The following is a 19,269-nucleotide window of genomic DNA, read 5'->3' as shown; positions in this document are numbered from 1 at the left end:
CTGTCACAGATTTTAAGTGGGTCAACGCAGCGCACAGCTTCACTTAAAGCAGATACTTTCCACAGAGCCCATAAACCCCATTTCTGACTTCACCAGTTTGTTTCATGGCCAGATTTAGACTCAACGGTTCAACTGAGTTTCTCCCCAAGATGAAGCAACTTATAGAGCTAACACTGCTAACACGCCTGAGTGTTTTCTTCTAACAATAGGAAGTCATGGCAAGTGGTCACTTACTCCAGGGTTTAAGACATTTTAAGACCGTTATGAATGGTATTTAAGACTTTCATCAAGACAGAAATGCACAAACAAAAATCTCAAATTGTATGGGTTGGCAACAGAAGTAAGCAAACTGCCAATACATTTGTAAATGATGGACAATAAAAAGGTAATATCTTGCTAGATAAACAACCAGCTAAATACCTAGTAATGATATATTAGCAGCTACTTGCAGGGAGACAAAACCACATTGTGTCACAGAACGAAGTGAACTCATACTTAAAGGTTTTGCATAACAGTAAAGGTCAACAAGAAAGAAAACTACATAGAATCATACAAGGTTAAATAGTTCTGCTACAACAAAATTTAAGACCTCTGATTAACATATTGAAAGCCAAGTGATTGATTTTTAATGAATGCAATACATTTTAAGGCTGTAATTTTAGATATGTTACTTCAAGACTCTTTAAGGATGTGCAAACATCCTCTACTCTAAATCCAAGTTGTGCTGGAAGTTTCCTTATGCTAAAACGAGATTATTCCTTTCCACTGTCGCCACATGCATGATCAGGAGAAATTATTGGTCGGCTCCTTCTGATAGAAAACTTTACAAATTGGTTCAATTAACTGAACTTGACTGAACTGCATTTTAACTAGGATGTTACTAGTCAGCTTACAATTCAATAGGAACCTGTTTAAATTTACACTTACCCATGACGGATGCAAAAAGCTACCTTTGCAAGCCAATAAGGGTATATTAGCAGCTAGTTACTGGTAGCCCCAAGAACAATAAACTACTCAGAATATACAAGAGTAAATAGTCCTGCCACAACAATATTTATGACCTATAGTTAACTTATTTAGGCCAACTTACATTTTTTTCAATGAATTTAAGACACTTTAAGATCTTAGTTTTAGATATGCAAGACTCAAAGATGCACAGAAACCCAGTTTATAGAACCTGTCAAGAACCAAAAGTAGCTTATGGAGGAAAAGTTGGACTCACCGGGACAGGCAGAACTCCAGGGTCTTCTTCAGGTTCTCTCTTAAGCCCTCCTGGCTGTTGTCAGGCGGAGAATCACTGCCTGTTGATAAGACAGGAAAGAAAAATGATTTTAATAGCAAGAAATAAATACATCTTTTAAAAACTTGGTGCAAACAAACAAACTGAACAAAAAGTGAGATAAATGGAGGAAAAATAGAACAATGAATATTTAATGAAGAAATAAGCAAAAGGAAAATGGCAAAATCTTCCCTACTGCTGACTTTATAGGCCCATATAGCCATGAAGGAAACATCTCATCAGTTTCTTCAGTTCAGTTAAGTTAAGTTAGCTTAGAGTTTGAATCTGTTGTCAATCAACGCCCAAAGTGACCTGCAGAACATTTTTGGCTTCGTAACGGTTGTGTTTATTTCAAACAGAGAGCACTTAGAGATAAAAGTCTGGTGGCAGATCCTTGCTGGAGAGGATCATCAAATTTTAATGCTGCTGTGAATTAAACCTTTTAAAGTGGCCACTTGTCTCCAAGAAAACAAAAACCAGTGGAGGATGTGCTCTACTTGGATGAAGCCATCTCATTCCCAGAATTAAAACTCTACTGCAGGTACGGCTGAACAGGTGATTCACCTCTAATTACTTTATGGTTTATCTGCCAGAGTAAAGCAGGCCGAGTCCACGTCAACAACTTGGGTCGTTTCCCTGCATAATTACCTCTTAAATCCTCACAATAATAAACACACATTCCCAGTGAGCTCAACTGCTGATTTTAACTCCAAACTGGTTCTACGTAAAGTAACCTGTGAAAGCCCACAAACTGCCCAGTCACTAGCCAGCCCACCTGTGTGCCCAGGCTGCCCAGGGTCAGGGTACCCTGGGTAGGCGGGCTCGGGGCCCTCCAGTGTGACGGTGGCAACCGGGGCCGGCTCTGCCAGCATTACTGGTTCTGGTGGAGGCTCATCTGGGTCAGCTAGCTCAGGCTCCTTGTAAGCTTTGTCCTCACTGGCTTCAAAGCCTGGCAATCAACAAGGGCAGTAATTATTGACAACACAGGCAATAAGATAATGATTCATCACCAGCCTGTTTGCATCTGAGCTCCATCAGCTTCACTTTGACACATAAGCTAATTGGGCTAGCCGTTGCCTAAAAAATTCAATAAAAAGATGAAAAATTACATAATGTGAGAACAAAAATAATACATGAGTAACATAAACAAATTAAGAGATGAAGAGAAGATTTCCTTTGATTGGTTCTGATCAGGTCAAATACTGAAAAATATGTGTTACCATTAACCATCAAATCCCTTAAAACTCCATTATCAGTCTATAACACACACACTGAAGTCACTTTAAGACACTTCTTTAAACTCAGTGTAGAGCTGGACAATAAATCAATAACAATATACATGGCGATAGACATGTGACCAATCAATAGATAATACATCTGATAGAATATTCAATGATTTCATCGAACTCCAATCCAGAACCGCACAGCATTCTGGGAGATGTAGGCATAGGAAATACTTCCGTCGCTCAACCTCTAAACTAGGTTGGTGGCTTCAACTAGCTCTCTCACTCTTTGGTTGCCTAGCAACTCACTGATTCTTTGGTTGCCAAGCAACAATCTGTTGAGTAACTAGCACAGCAGCAGTTTAAGGTTAACTGCTTAAAAATAATAATAATAGAAAATGTCTTATTTTCTATTCTTATTTGGCAGTATTTTAAATATTTAAAACAAAAAATTAATCAATAATTATTGATATTGACCAATATGAAACACTTATATTGTGATACATTTTCAGCTATATTGTCCAGCTCTAACTCATTCTCCCTCTGCAGAGATCTTAAATAAAATAGTCAAGGACTCAAAGGCAGCTAATTTGGGATTAGAAATCTGGTTCAGAAACCTAAGACAACAGGCAATCAACTTGGTACCAAAAGCATGTCGTCTAGGACCAGCATTTAGAAAAAAAAATATTTTTATTACTGCTTAAACAAACATTTTCTGAGTAGTTTAATTTTTAACATCATTATTTTACAGATGTTTCACAAACACTATAAAAGGCCACATAACCTTTTTCCCATTTCTGTTTTAGATCAGTTTGCGTTACGAAAACATGTTGATGAGAATAAAAGCAGCAGGATTTAATTCAAAGTTCAATCTAGATCTCTTCACTTTTAATGTGCACATGAAAAATATATAAAATACTGAAACACTGATTGTTAATTAATGAGTCTCCAACCCCATGCATGAGCTCCTTCAATCTCAGTCTGCTCTATCCTAGGTGCACAAAATAGCGTAAATTGTAAATCCTTCCTCACAGCAGCTGCTAAGACTCTAAAAAACCAACAATACCCCAACAAATTCAGTAAATATTTAACTCCCTGCTTGTATTTAAAGATTTTCCGCATTTCAAACAACATTCTACTTACAAGAAATGCTGTTTCACTTCTCATAAATAATCTGTTGTTTTTATGCACAAATATACAAGATCATGTGTTACATATTTAAATTATGCTACTCAGTTCCACATTATTTAGACTCTGAAAATGCTACTTTTAATAACTGCACGATGTTTTCTAATGCAGTAAATTTGCCCTTCCTGTACGGTAGGTTATTCTTGGTTCCATGTTTTATATTTTTATTTCTGTGTAAATCTAAGCGCTTGTACTCAGATGTCACTATGCTGACAATAAACATATTTCTTTTCTATTCTAATACATAAAAACATCACAAGCCATCTCAAACGTCATCCGCCACACAGCAGCCTTTCACAAACAAAAATCAACCCTGGCATTAAAGTGCCACCCACATCATTTGATTGGCAGGTAATGGCTGAGGTAAATGCACTGTGCTTCCAAACAACATACTGGTTTTTACAGGTAATAAACCTGCAATTACCTGCTCTGCGGCAGCAGTTCAGCCATTAAAGGTAAACCACTGCTCATGCTTTTATAGCCCATAAAAGTGCAGCATTTACGCTAAAAACATGCAGAAACTTTATTCTGTAAACTGAAGAAAATTATTTAAATGTCTGGAAGAGGATGATTTTTAATGCAGCCACAAAAACAAGTCAATAAGTAAACAGGCAGAAGCTGAGCAACATGGAAACAATGACTTCAGTTTCCTTTACATTGGTGGCAAAGCTGTGATATCAGGATGTGGTTCAGACTCACTGTAGTTCCTTTATGATACTAAATCTCCAATACAAATGTTTCTTTGTACTTTCTAAGTTTTTAAAAGATGCATAAACAATCACAAATACACCGTCAGTTGGATTAAATTTTCCATAAAATATCTTCGTTTGTATGAAATAAAGTGAGAGCAGAGCTAATCGATGCTTTCTGTTTCCGAACCATATCCTTGTTGCTTCTCCGCTGGATGTTAATCAGTTACGTTCAGGGAACAGTGGCTGGAATATATTAATGCATCATATTAAATTAGGTATGAATGATTAAAGACGTGTTTCACTCATGAAAAATGTGACGTGTGGCAGACAGGAGAGTAAAAATAACTTGTTGTGAATGAGCCGATAGTGTAGCTTTAATACCCACATGCAAATGAGACGTCAGAGTTTCGAGATTAAAAGAATCGCCCTCAGTGTTCAGTGACACAACTCTTAAAATGCCTCCAACTGAGACCTAAAAATAGCTCCAAGGAATCAGCCTGAAGGAAAAGTCTTTAATAAACCTGAAGGTTTCTTTTTATTTTTTTACTCATCAGAAATTTTAGCGTGTTTGGGCTCAGCTTTAAGACTCTGCCATAAATGGTTTAGCTTGTTTCATTTCCTAACTAATCTGAAGCCATTGCCGTAATTTCCCTTCAAAAACATTTTAGACTGCTGAACTGAAGAGCTTTTTCAGTGACAGACTGCTGCATCCTTCATGCACAACGGAGCGTTAATGCAGATCCTTCCTCCCAGCAGTTATCAGACTTCATAATCATCACTGTTCCCAACAAACTCAACAGCATCCTTGCTGGTATTTGAACAATTTACTGTCTTTTTGCTCATTTTTAAATCACATTTTTGCTTTTATTACACAGTTGCTTGTCTGCAATACACTGATGTTATGCATTGTAAACAGTCTTAACTTTTTAATGTTCAAAACACATGCACATTAAGTACATAAAAAATGAAAAGGAGTCATATTTAGATCTGTCATGATAAATTTTGCTGAACAATAAAAGTCATTACAATTAAAAAAAATGCCATTTTGAAAACATTTTCAAGTATTACAATGTTAATGACATTCCCAAAGATCAATAAACTTTAAATTCTAATGTACATTTAATATTTTAAATATGCTAAATAAATAAACAAAACAACAAACTTAACTATGAAGTCTGTGTGAACAAAATTGTTCCTCAAAAAAAGGGCTAGATGAGATTAAAGCACCAAACTGAAGAGTTTTGTGATCCAGTTTTTGGTAGAAAGAGAAAAACGATAAATCATGCAAATACCAAGTTTGTTTTAATTTCTCACGCAATTGATTTATTGCTTAATGAAACAGGCCTAATCCTAATGAGTTGTACATCCCTTGGATCAAGAGTATGATGTTTCTATTTCTGACAAATGCACTTTATTTTTATATTTTAACACTTTTGGATGTTTTGTCTGAACTCATATATTGATGCTGCTGTTACATCTGAATTTCCCCAGTGTGGAGCAATAAAGGATATTTAATTCTATTTGAGTGGAATTTGGGTTTTCTATCCTTTATCCCTTTGTGTATATGTATATTTTGCTTATCCTTTTCCTTAAATATGCATTTATGGTTTTATTTTTAATTATGCCAGTTTTGGTCTTCCATATCAGGGCAGTTAAGAGAGTTCATTGTAAGATTAGAAGTGGTCTGCATGTGTGTGTCCCAAACGGGCGACTGACCTTCTGGGCCAGGGTCGGCCGAACTATCGCAGCCTTCCTTCCATGGCTGCAGGGCAGCAGTGGTGGTGTCAGCAGTCCCGCTGGTGTCCAGGCTAAACATGTGGTTGGCCCATGCTTTCGCATTGGGGTTGAGGTCTGAAACCTTGGCTGATTCCTGGGAGAAAAACAACAACACAGTCCGGTCAGAGAAGCCAAGGCTTCTGCTGAAGCAACACAGATCTGTTGTTTGCTTGCTCTAGTTTTCACTCTGTTTAATGTAAATGTGACCATTGAAGATTGTTTCTGAAATTAACAATAATTTCCTCAGGAAAGCTCAGATTTGGAAATGAATTTAAAAGGAAAAACCCTCCCACAATACAAAAGAAATTGCACAAGAGCAGAGGGAACCTCAAACCACAGACGCACCAACAGAGCTGCTGGCTGAAACAGGAAAATCTCCATTCTAAGGCTGCAATTAACGATTATTTTAGTAATCAAACTATTCTGTCAAGTGATCGAATCAAAAAAATCTGATATTTTTTTCATTTAACCACATAAGCTATTCTAAATCAAAATTCAAAATAGGGACATAAATAATTAAGAAAATAAATAATAACAGCAATCCTCTAGCGTACACTTGGTCATTTATAGGAAAGGATGCATCTGAAGCTAAAAAAAAAATCCTAATATCAGAATCAGCCTTTATTGTCATCCCAAAGAAACATAACAAAATTCATTTCAGTAGAGCTCATCCCAAGAACCAAAAATTAAAGACCAACAACATAAGGCATGGGTAGGCGGCTGCCTGAGGCTGCAGCCATCATGTGAAAAGCTCAACCCTTTCTGACTGACTTCACATCAATACAGTGTAGGGCTGATCTGTTGATTATTTTTTTTGATTAACCTATCAATAATGAGATAGTAAAAGGTGCTTCATAGAATTTTTTTTGATCCGAGTGAAGCTAAAACTGCCACCTGAGAAGTTCTGGGTAGAAAATATTTTCAGAAAAGGTGAGTTTTTACCTCAAATGCAAAGTGTGTACATTTTTTGTTCATTTTTGGTTTAACTGCTGCTGTTCTTTGAGCAAATGGCATGTTTTAGCGTGTACTCCACTTAACAATTAACCGATGGATTGCTAAATTAGTTAATGATTATTTTAACAATAGATTCATCACAATTATTTCAAGCCTGCTTCATTCATAATACTTTCACCCATTTTCTCTACAAACAAAGAAGGAAACAAACATCGTGACGGACATTTATATAGCACCTAAAATCTTCACACTATTGCCGTTAATTAAATTTTAAATACATTGTGGCTTGATTCAGGGTTTTACTGTCAGCAACCAACAGTGAATAAAACATAAATCAGAGACAGGGAGGCATCATGGAGTGATTTATCGTTCGCCGGCACAGGCAATTTTTCCAAGACTGTTTAGTGACAAATAATCCAGCAGAGAAAAGAACCAGAAAAACTCAACAAGGCGCTGCAACTCTTGATTCAGAGGAAATTTAACAAACCTCTCTACCTGCAGAGACTGATCCCACACACACACGTTACCAGACCAGAATAAACCAGACCACAGAATCAGATGCAGCTGGGTTCAAGCAAAATTCAAAATAACTTCCTTAGTTGAGCAAAAAAAAAAAAAAAAGTGTGCAGTGGTTTTTGGTTTTTCCGAAAAATAAGTTAAAGGTGAACTAAAGGGGACTTCCTGTTTATGCAGCACCAACATCTGCGTAGCCTGATTGATCTGCTCTAACCTAGCAGAGGGATTCACGCCTAATTCTCACAAGTAAAACTCAGATTATGTGGATGAATGTGAGACTTGCACAATCACTGCAAGTCAAATATAAAGTATTCTAGTGTAATGTTGTAAGAAGAAGTAAAAGTTCACGTTAATGTTCAGAGTAACAATTAGAGATCCACGATACAAAGGCATCAACAGCTCCAGTGTTGAAGGTTTTTTAGATATTAAGATTAATTAATTTGGAGAGATTGTATTTACATTATTATTATTATTATTATTATTATATGACTTGAAAATGGTTTCAAAACAACAATTTTATCAGTTATCTGAATAATTTCTGGAACAATTTATTGTTGAGCATAATGTTATCGTAACAGGCCTAAGTCGTAGTCTTAATATCGGATATCAATGTTGGCCCATATTTTCATATTGATGCAGGCCCAGTAACAATACTGGTCAGAACTGGACCAGCAATTACTATGTCAAACTTTTACAGTTTCAAATCACAGTTTTTGTCACCAGGAGTGAATTACAAGCAGACAGGGGTGCCGGTTTGCTATGTCTCCAGTCTCCACCTATTGATTCAATTCCATTTATTTCCTCCTCCTCACTGGATGAATTTCAATATAGATTTTCTCTTTAGGATCTTAAATTCAAGCGAGACTTTTTGTTATTTCTACTTTGTCATGGGTGGACACCATGCCTGAGTTTGACATTTCTTTTTCATCATCAATTAATTAATTTTATTTGTAGCACATTCCAGCAACAAGGCAGATCAAAGTGCATCATGAAAACAAATTCATCATAAATACATGACAGAGTCAACAACTGTGAAAATCAGTAGCAGGCATTACATTTTTGAAGTGCCATCGTTAAAATTATCAATACACATCTAATGTGTTATTCAATTTTCAGTTGTTGTGGTTCAAAAGCAACCCTGAACAGGAGGGTTTTTAATCTCAATTTATTAAGTTAACTCAGTGTTTCAGCTGTTTTGCAGTTTTAAGGACGTTTGTTCCAAATTTCAGGTGAACAGACGCACTCTTCTGCAACTTCTTGTTTGATCCTGAACTGCCCTTTTCCCTTCTTTTATCACAGAAATTAATAGAAATATTGTACTGACTTAGAAACCTAAATGCTGCTTTAAAGTTGTGTTTAGGTTCTAAATGAGTGAAGAACTCTCTATATTGTTAAAAACCATTCGCTTTTTTGCATTACAAGTGGAAATTAAAGTATTTCCTAGGGTCTTGGTGGCCTGAACCCACTGGAAATACTCACAGGATTAAAGGAGTAGTTCAGCCTGCAAGCCTCGCAGGCAAACAGACCGTAACCCAGAGCCGTGGTGAGAGCCAGTGCATCATTTAACTCCTCAGGCACTGGAGGCCAGAAGCTTCCTGTGGAAGGTGGTAAAAAGCTCCACTCCATCCAATCCATGATTAAAACTCAGTAAAAACACGCTCCCACATGCAGGCAGAATGAGACCTCTGATCATCCCCGTGTGATTTCGAGTTTTAGCCGGACTCCTCCGACTCCGTCTGCTCCGAGCTGCTCCGTCGATTCAACAAATCTGATGACAGCAGAGAGGCTCCGCTGCCCTGGTGGGCAAAGCTGACGTTGCACAAGCTGAGTGGCTGCCTCCTCCTGTTCAGCATCCGTGTCTGCTTTTGTTTTTGTCACCGTTGCACTGAGTCATTCTCTGGGAAAACAGCGGAGACGTCCATGGGGCTTTGAGGCGCTCACCTGAAGCCTTTGCGAACGCTAAAGCTCAACCCTCATGGGTGTTTTAATGGACTAACTCCACTAATTAGCTGCTGGGAGTAGAACGAAAACACAGTGAAACCTGTTTCCTCTTACAGGAGGAGTAACAAGTCAAAACAAGAAGCAGATTCATAGAAAGAGAGACGAGTCTGACTGGAAGCTGCACCGGCAGATCCAGGCCAGGCAGACACACACACAGTAGACTATGCTAATGCTTCAGCTCCTGTCCGAGCCGGCTGCCATAGAAACCCCCCGCTGACATCACCGGACGTGTTGTTTTTTTTGTTTTTTTTACCGGGCATTGCTTGACCTTTAGAGATTTTAAATGTTTCCATTCCTTGACAAGGGTGAAAAGGTTGGCTGGCGTGATGACGGAGAGAGAGACGGTTCCGTTTTGTTGGAGTGATTCAGAGCCGAGTTACTGTCGGTGTCATCCCAGGGCAGCTGATGAAGCACCGCCAAGATAAGAGCAGCGACTGCAAACAGCTGAATCTGGACTAATCTGCTGGTGTGCAAACATCAGGAGCAATCAGAGGTTCGATATGAACTGAGAAACACCAGGGTAGTTATTTTTATTGCACACAATACTATGACAAACATCTTCTGGAATCAGAATAAAAACAGTCAACTATGGCTGAAAAGGATTAATTGGATTAATTGTTCTTTGTCAAATAATCAGCTAATTTAGTTATCAACTAGAAAATATAGACTGAAAAAAGGCAATTTGTTGAAAGAACAACATAGTCAGAGCCGTAATTAAGACAAAACTGTACAGAAATCAAAGTTTGCAGAAAAAAACTTTGCTAATATTTTCTACCCAGAACTCCTGAAGTGGTATAATAACTGAGCACCTATTGATATCCAATAATTAATTCAGTATATTTTACACAATTAAAATACAGATCAAAGATAGGAGAATAATAAATAGGTAAAAGCACAAAGGACTTACATAAAAATCTACACCTAAATAGCAGGGGGAAAACAGTAATGTAATCCACAATAAAATCCTTCATTAGTTGATAATAAATTTTACAAAACAGTTATGTTAGTTTATTGTGATGTACAAATAAAAAAAGAAGTTATACTTTTTTTAAATCACACTTGGACTTTTTTTTGTCATTTTCCAAGAACCATGACTTTTTTCTTCTAATTTTAAAACTTTTTCCTGACGGACATTCAGGATTGAAAGTTCTACCATTAAGACCATTTCTACCATCCGTCAAACTGAAATTAACCTGATGACCACTTTTTGGATAATAATCGTGTTAATCTAACAACATTCCCCATATTCTCTACTGGTGAAAAACCAAATGGAAACAACTGGTGCTCTCTTTTCTAGCAGACTCACTACAGTCTTTGCCTTTCTTCATGTCTGGTCTGAATTATAAATGCCTTGACTTGAACATTTGTGGCTATAAAATAGGTCAATATCCAATGCGTTTTGAACACATATGTGCTCAACATATGGGCAGGCAGGTTCGTTTGGCCAACAGGAACAGATTTTAGTTGCTTAAAATGCAGACGGATATGAAACTATTGGCAGGAAATGCTAAAAGCTGAGAAAACTACTTTCAGATAGTGCATATATTGAGGTCTACGCTTAACAGTTTGAGGCAAATCAATAAAATTACCATAATGAAGCTATTTTAATCAAATTCTGTGATGTAGAAATAGTTGCAGCATGTCCCTTTGTTCCCAACATGGAAAGATTTTCCTCTCTGTTTGCAGTGAAGCTGGATCTCCCTGAACTAAATATGCTAAAAACACTGGAAACCGTCGTTTGGTCCACTGATTGCTTTTCCACCACCAGCAGCTTGTAATGAGACCTACAGCCTGAAGCGTTACCCCACCAGACGCCATCAGGGCGTCAGTTTGCCCCCTTTCCATTTCCTCTGCTTCTTATCCGTTTTCCAGTCTTTATCGTGATCTTTCCTTTTCCAAATTTTGCGGCTTACAGGGTAAAAACACCTTCCAACGCCTGAAGGCATCACACTAAATTTTAACCCATTTAAGGCTGCAGGATGTAACTTGTATATATGTGTGTGTGTGTGTGTTTACATATTTATTCATATCAGGCAGATAATCAAGCTAATTATAAACAACCAATCAGAGCCATGTAGCGGGTCTAAGCACTGTCAATAACAATGTCATGTGGCGCTGCTCATTCCCCTTGTTGCAGCTAGCATAGTCTGACATTTATTACAGTAGATAAACAGTTTTCCTGTAGCTGTAAGTTGTTTTTCCACCATTAGTATATTAAGCAGAATACACAAGCATGACTGACAGCAATAAGACCCGCCTCCTGGCTCTGATTGGTTGTTTTTGGTTGAGAACTGTGCATTTCTTCAGACAGCAATAGCAGCTTAAAAAGGATATAGAGAAGATTTATCTTTTGACAGATTGTATCTAGGCCTGTCACAATAACAAATTTTGCTGAACAATATATTGTCTCAGAAGTTAATGTGATAAGCGATAAAATTGTTGTTTTCAGACCATTTTAAAGTAATATAATGCAAGAACACATTGTCAGAGATCAATAAACTTTAAATTCTAATGAAGATTTAAGACTGGAGCTGGAAGACATTTTAAATATCCAACATATATAAACAAAACAACAAATAAAATTAATTATGAAGTCTTTCTAACAAAATTGTCCTTCAAAAGCAGGTCTAGTTGAGACTAAGCACCAGACTGAAGCCTTTTGTCATCCAGTTTTTTGTAGAAAGAGAAAAATTATAAATCATACAAATTGAAATTATTGTATTTGTTTTCATTTATCATGCACTTATTTGTATCATCATATACTGTCACCACATGGTGACAGTTTTAACAAATATGCAAAAAACAATTTTTATAAAAGTTGCATACTGCAGCTTTGACATCTGATCGAAAACACACAAAGGTAAAATCATAAATCATACCAAATTGTTGGACTACAAACTCTATTTGGTTGCATATTGTTGGGGCTTCCCACCCAGTGACCACATTTAGCCCAAACAGTCACTGCAGAAGTCAACCATGTGTTTCCATCAATCAACCCAGCAGGTCCAAGCAGCTTCATGGAGGAATAATACGCCATGCAAGCTGTTCGAATGCCTTCAGGAGACTTTTGAGACGCCAGGCAGAAGAGTTGCTCACAGAGAGGCTGAAAAGTAAAACAGCCTTCATCGCTTTGGCATGAGCATTTTTCAGTTCTTTAAAACCTCTGGATGTTTAGGTTTCAGTTCCGCTCCCTGAATTTGGAGACGTTCTGCAGAGTCTGGATGTCTCTTATCTCTAGGAGCCACCGTTTCAATTTGGAAAGATTTCTCATCCTGAAGTTACATAATCTTTGTGAGGCTACATGAGCAGATCAGCAGCCACAGCTACTTCAAAATGTGTACACAAACAGTGACTGCTGTGTTTATTATAAAACTAATCGGGTAATTTAAATCAGACTGATTTTTCCAACTCTAGATATGAGAGTTTAGAAAAAACTGAAGTTGGCATCACAGATTCAATCATAAGACCTGCAGGCATCAGATTTTTTAAATTAGGGCCTCAAAATTGAAACTAAAATGTGTATTTTTTAAATCAATGTAAACCCTTAGATTAATAAACCATCAGATTGGTACATAATTCAGTTTTCCTGTGTTTCAGGAACTCCTGGTCATTCATGGACTTTCTTTAGAAATGTAGGCAGTGGATGCTAGCGCTAGCGTCTGTGCTGCAGCTACATGTTTAGCATTGAGATGCCATTTTAAGCTAGGATAGCTTCAATGACTGGCTAACTCCTTTAGCAAAATGTGAATATGACGATAGTCTTTTCCAACATCCAATCAGATTGGTTTTTGAAGCAGAAATTAATCTCCAGTGAGCTTATCGTTAGTGGATGTCGCTTGTGTGTCAGGTTCACAGGCATACCAGGAACATGTGAATGCATCGGATCCTGCAGGAACTTCTTTATGTAAAAAAGTGACCGAGTTAACATTTTGGGTGCATTAAAATCTATGCAATTAATTACTCAAAATTAATGCCAGTGGGGTCAAATGTATGTCAATAATTTACATAATTAATTAAATTAACTTGTAGTGAAACAGTGTATATTTTAAATACTCACATTTCTGTTTATTATGATAATTTTCTGCTACAGGTAAACTTGACATTTAAGATTAGAATATTAAATCAGATCAATTTAAAAAAAAACAGAGAAATGTGGTCTTAATGAAAATTAAACTATTTAGAGGTTATGTTTAACTTTACATACGAGCCTCATGGGAACAGATATTCTAACAAATAAAAATCCTCTGCATTAACCAAAGGGCCTGAGAGTTTATGTAATAAATTTTAATACAGTTTCACATTTAACCAACATGCTACAGTTTACCTGTAATGGTAATAATTATTATTTTACTCAAAACTGGAGAGAAGGAGAGAAGATGAGTCAGAATTTAGTCTCTGCTTTACAATGAAACCAATCATCTCCTAAAATAAAAACAGGCCGCAGCTCACATTACAGAGGCAGTTAATATGAATCACTTCGACACGTAAAGCGTGTTTCTAGCCGAAGAAGCCATTTCCTCAACATCTGGGAACAAAGTGAGGGAAGTGACTGATGGCTGCAGCCATCAGGGTGATGAACTGTCCGCAGGTCCTGATCCAACGCTTTCTAAGAAAGGTTTCTGAAATAATAACAGGAGGATGGAGGCTTCTCCTCCATCACTGTGATGAAAGACCTGGATTTACATGAGGATTAACACACTGGGCCCTTCAGACACACCCAACAGACAGCCGATTTCACATGATGCACTTTTTTGGCATATTTGCTGAATCTGTCACTTTGTCGTGACAGTATGGTTAAAAAAAACAAAAAACCATCAAGCTCCTCTGGCATATCCCAGTGCTCCCAGTATCAACTAGAAACAATCTATCAGAGACAGAAGGCGGATCTTAACGCTGCCCCCATTGCTGCACTGCAGCAATGGGGGCTTGTTCTGAACGCTAATGCTAGTTAGCATGGTCACCGAAGACGTCTGATAAATGGTTTTCTTTTAGCAGTAAGTCGTTTCTCCACTATTAGCACATTTAGCAGCGACTACATGAGAACAATTGGCAGCACTAAGACCCTCCTCCAGGCTCTGATTGGTTAATTTTGGTGCATTTCTTCAGATAATAATAGCAGCTCAGGAAGGAGGTGGAGGAGATTGATCTTTTCACAGATTATCTGCCTCATGTTATAATGTAATGATATGCTAACAGTTTTGACAAATATGTAAATAAAAAACATTTATGAAAGTTACATACTGCAGATTTAACTAAATTGACGAAAAAAATAGCCCCACAATGCACCGCTGCAATTCACTATTCTGTTTGTTTCTTGCTGGATTTCTATTTGACTGTTGACAAAATAAGAACATAAACTCAAAGTTAGTCTCAAATTATATTCTCCAGAATTATAAATACAAAATTTAAAACGTAAATCACCATGAACTTGATCAAAAATGTATATAAATAGTGCTGCTTCTCCAGTGGTCACACAAACAATTCTGCACTCTTCCAGTTTGTTTGGGTTTTTATTTGTACTAAACTCACGAAAGGAAAGAAATAAAAGCAGGTCGTGCTTCTTCAGTTACAGGAGATGTTTTCATTCACCAAGACTTTCTTCTTCATAAAACACAAGCCAGCAAATAGCTCAAAACAATACCATTGTTAGGCCACATGTTGGCTTATTAGATAGAAAGCAACAATTTGAGCCATCAGAGGTGGCAAAAGTCACACCGCCTTGCTTAAATTGCTGCAAACCAAAACAGAAACGCTGAAAAACGGCAAAAGAAAAAACACAAAACTCACCAAATGAGAGTTCTCTTTTGCCTCTTGTACTTGCTGCACCTGTGGTTCAGCTACAACTTTCGTGTCCTGGTCAGAAGTCATGAGCCGTCTGCTTCTTGGCTCCTCAGGGAGAAGTCTCTGTGTCACCAAGTAAGCTTCAGAGGGAGCAGACGGAGACAAAAACACATTAGCTTTGAACACGGATGTTTAGCAAATATCAGCTGTGATGTGTGGGTGGACGGAGCGGGTCAAAGGTCAGTGGCCGGCAGTTACTTTAAGGAGAGACAAAGATATGGCCATCAGAAGTGAATCTAACGCGATTAGCATGCTGAATTTTTTATTTTTAAACTGTATTTCTGTTTGTGGAGCTGCAGAAACAGTTGAAATTTAATTCCACAAAACAATAAAAATGTAAAAAAAATATCTTTCTAATTCTGTTTACAATGTTCTGTTTACAATGCCTTCATGTTTTGTATTAAAAGGCAAAGACTGAGCATGTATTAGATTAGCAAAAGGACCAGGTGTTTTTAGAGACAGACTCATTGCACTCAGGTTATCTCCAGTCTCCTCATTGTGAGACGACTAGCACCACTTGATTGGACCTCTGTTGAATTAACTGAAGTTACTTTAAATATTTATGTAATCATTTCTATTTTTATTTAAAATGCATTTTGGTAAAAAACAGTTTTTATTTTGATATTAAATGTTTTTTTTTTTGTTTTTTTTTTTTTAGTAAAAAACAATTTTGTTGCCCTTAACTGATTTGTAACAAGAATAAAAGAGGCGAATACTTTTTAAAGGCCCTGTAACTATTTGCATCTCTCTAGTTTTCTCACTCTCAGCTGATAGTCTCATTTTTCAAACTCGACTCCTGAGAGGTGGAAACATGTATTTTCTGCCGTTCTGCTGAAGCTGTGTGTGAAGCGCTGATAATCCGGCCCAACAATCGGTGCCTGCCTGTGACACGGGCTCTGATTGTGTTTGCAGACAAAGCAGGGAGAGAATGGCATGGCTGTAAAGCTGATGACCTTTGAACCACACAATGACGATGATACACAGTCAGTGTGTCATTCCACAGATATGAATGGAGCTCAGAAAAAAACAAATCTAAAAAGAATAACCATTTTAGGATCAAAACCTTCCTGAACAGTAGAATTAAAAGCATTTTTATCTATATATTTTAGAATTAAGTAATTATTTTTATATTATTTCTTTGTAGTTTTTTTAATTAAAAGCTGTTTTATGCAATATATTGGAGTAAAATGACTTTTTATTAGATATTTACACAAACTTGCCTGGTTTAGATCTATATCCTGCAGTCTGCACTTTTAAAACTAAGCAGTGATAATGTTGGAAATGTACACAGTTAGGTCAGAGATGTACTTGCACAAACTAATAAGATGTAAATATATTGTTTTTAGAAACAGGGGATACATTCTTCAATGGTTTGGTGTGTAACAAGCTGCTTCAGATTCCTGTATACAAACTACAAGAAAACATATGAAGACCATTACATGTATTTTTCTCCAGGTTTCCTACTTTAAAACTATGAATTATTTAGATTTTGAGCCGAGAAAGACAGCAGTTAATATAAAAAGTTTCCCTTATATTTAAACATAAAAAACATGTGGAGTTGACATTTTAAAGTAGAATCTTATCTAAGCACAGTTAGATACTATAGAAACAGAAATATCTGTCTCTGTACCTAGGAATGCACTGATAAAAAAAATAAATAAAACAATATCCAAAGTCAATATTGTTGTTATGCCTGATAACTGATATTGTACAATATTGGCCCAGTTTCACTACTGGGCCGACACAACTGTGTTAAAAAAATAAATGTCAGTTGATACCAATGTTACTGCAGATGTATTGTGCATTCCTATTAGTAATTAGTTTCATTTACTCATTTATAGTTACTTGAGTAACTTTTTGGGAACAAAAAACAGTAACGGTACATTTTAGTTTTACTTGACTAATATTATGGAGTAGCAGTGCTTTTACTTGAGTAAACTTTCTGGATATTGATTGAGTAACTTTACTGATTGAAACGTGTTTCAGAGACACACCTACAATTTATGTCAAAGTGAGACCTCTTGTTTGTGTATAAACTTTGTTGTTGTTTGTAATGTTTTCTATCTGCTGAGCCAAGACGATTCAATAAACATCGGCCTTTCATAATAACACATTTAGCTGGACAATAAATCATCCCAGTAGTTATTGTGATAAACGATGTTATTGTTTTGAGGCCATATTTAATGGTAATGGTATAATAGTGCAGGAACAGATTCTCAAAAATCAACAAACTTTCAATTCTATTGAATAATTAATACTGAAACTTTAAGACATTTCAAATATCCAAAATAAATAAACCAAACATCAGAAACGACAAAATTAATTATGAAGTCTTTGTAATCAAAAATGTCCTCCAAAAAAGGGCTAGATGAGACCAAAACACCAGATGGAAGACTTTAATGATTCAGTTTTTGGTAGAAAGACAAAAATCATAAATTATGGAAATGGAAATTATTACATGAATCAAGCAATTAATTGATTCATTGCTTATTGCAACAGGTCTGAGTATACATTATATATTGTCATCCAGTACTGTACTGCCGTGTGCTAGCATGTACTGTACACAGAGTGTCTTCAGTCAGAGGCTTCTTCAAATTCGCTGCTAAATCATATATTATGATCAGCTACTCAGTACTTGAGAAGCCTTTTTGTTAAACATGTGTTCCCCTTGGATAATTTCTTTTTACTTTTATTTGAGTAAAAACATGTTGAAGCAGTGATTTCCAAGTCAAACCAGCTTAAAAATAATAACATAACAGAACCCCCGACCCGGGCTAAAACACATGAACAGTAGGGCAGTGAGTCAGTCTCATTGTCTAGACAATCCTGAACCAAAACATCCTCCACCCTCCCGCCGTTTTCCACACCTTTGTTTTCCTTCTGTGTAATTTTACGGAGTAATTTATGACCTCGTGGTTCTCTGAAATAAATCTGGCGCAAAAAGCCGCAGTGGTCCACCAAGTATGTTTCCAGTCTGACTTTTTTACAGGCAAACAAGTGGTTCTGTTTCAGAGTCTTGGAACGCAGATTTAATTGGCTTCTTAAGAGCGAACAAAAGTCTACTGAGATCAAGAATTAAACCTTATACGCAATAATTTATCAGCGATTCTCCAGCAGGATAACAGAGTTTGGATTTCACAGAAGCCACATGTGAGATGAGAAAAACTGGAGAAAAAGATATTAAACTGAGAAACTGCTTATTAAAGAAACAATTATCAAGGATTATAGTTAGTTCAAGCTGACTGATCTCTAGACAAAATTTGTCATTAAGATTCAGTAGCTAAAACATTCTGAAGTGCCAGAAAACATGACGACCTTCTGGTAGCTAAAGCCAAAGCAAACTGCATTGAGTCAATTCAAGCGTCTCAAAAAAAACAACAACAAAAATCAATAACTATATATAATGCAATAAACATGTGATCAATATCAATAGATAATACATGTGATATAACATTCAATATTTATAATATTCACTGAACTCCTATGCACAGCATTCTGGAGGAGTTAGGCAGAGGAAAGTCTCCCACCGCTAGCTAAGCTTGGTTGGTGGATCAACTCACTCACTCAGTCTTTGGTTGCCTAGCAACTCGCTCACTCTTTGGTTACCTAGCAACAACTTGCTGACTAACTGGTGCAGCATCAGTTTCAGGTTGTGCCTCATAACTGCTTCAAAATTTCAAACATTGATGTGGAGTGAAAACTGAATAAAACTGGAAAGGTCACACCACCAGTTTGGCAGTATCTCAGATATTTAAAACATAAAACAAATCAATAAATATAGATATGAAATGCTTGTCTT

At 36.7% G+C, this 19,269-nt stretch overlaps 1 protein-coding gene across 5 annotated transcripts in view; it reads right to left on the bottom strand.

The window, feature by feature from the left end:
• Nucleotides 1–19,269, bottom strand: part of LOC103129851 (La ribonucleoprotein 4B) — a 36,971-nt gene that overhangs the window by 15,151 nt on the left and 2,551 nt on the right. For 2 of the 5 annotated variants that reach the window (XM_016665449.1, XM_016665451.1), the window contains exons 1-4: nucleotides 9,108–9,399; nucleotides 6,099–6,252; nucleotides 2,055–2,228; nucleotides 1,223–1,301 (exon numbers count right to left, since the gene is read on the bottom strand). In XM_016665449.1, coding sequence (XP_016520935.1) covers nucleotides 1,223–1,301; nucleotides 2,055–2,228; nucleotides 6,099–6,252; nucleotides 9,108–9,263 — 563 coding nt within the window. In that variant the 5' untranslated portion in view covers nucleotides 9,264–9,399. Of the gene's footprint in view, nucleotides 1–1,222; nucleotides 1,302–2,054; nucleotides 2,229–6,098; nucleotides 6,253–9,107; nucleotides 9,400–15,416; nucleotides 15,551–19,269 lie in introns of those variants that run through there. The other 3 variants (XM_007541065.2, XM_007541066.2, XM_016665450.1) reach the window with 3 other exon arrangements.

Source organism: Poecilia formosa, unplaced genomic scaffold (genome assembly GCF_000485575.1).
Source record: "Poecilia formosa unplaced genomic scaffold, Poecilia_formosa-5.1.2 Scaffold585, whole genome shotgun sequence".
NCBI classification, from domain to species: Eukaryota; Metazoa; Chordata; class Actinopteri; order Cyprinodontiformes; family Poeciliidae; genus Poecilia; species Poecilia formosa.
The sequence above is the reverse complement of the archived record's forward strand: the minus strand, read 5'-3'. Positions and strand labels throughout refer to the sequence as shown.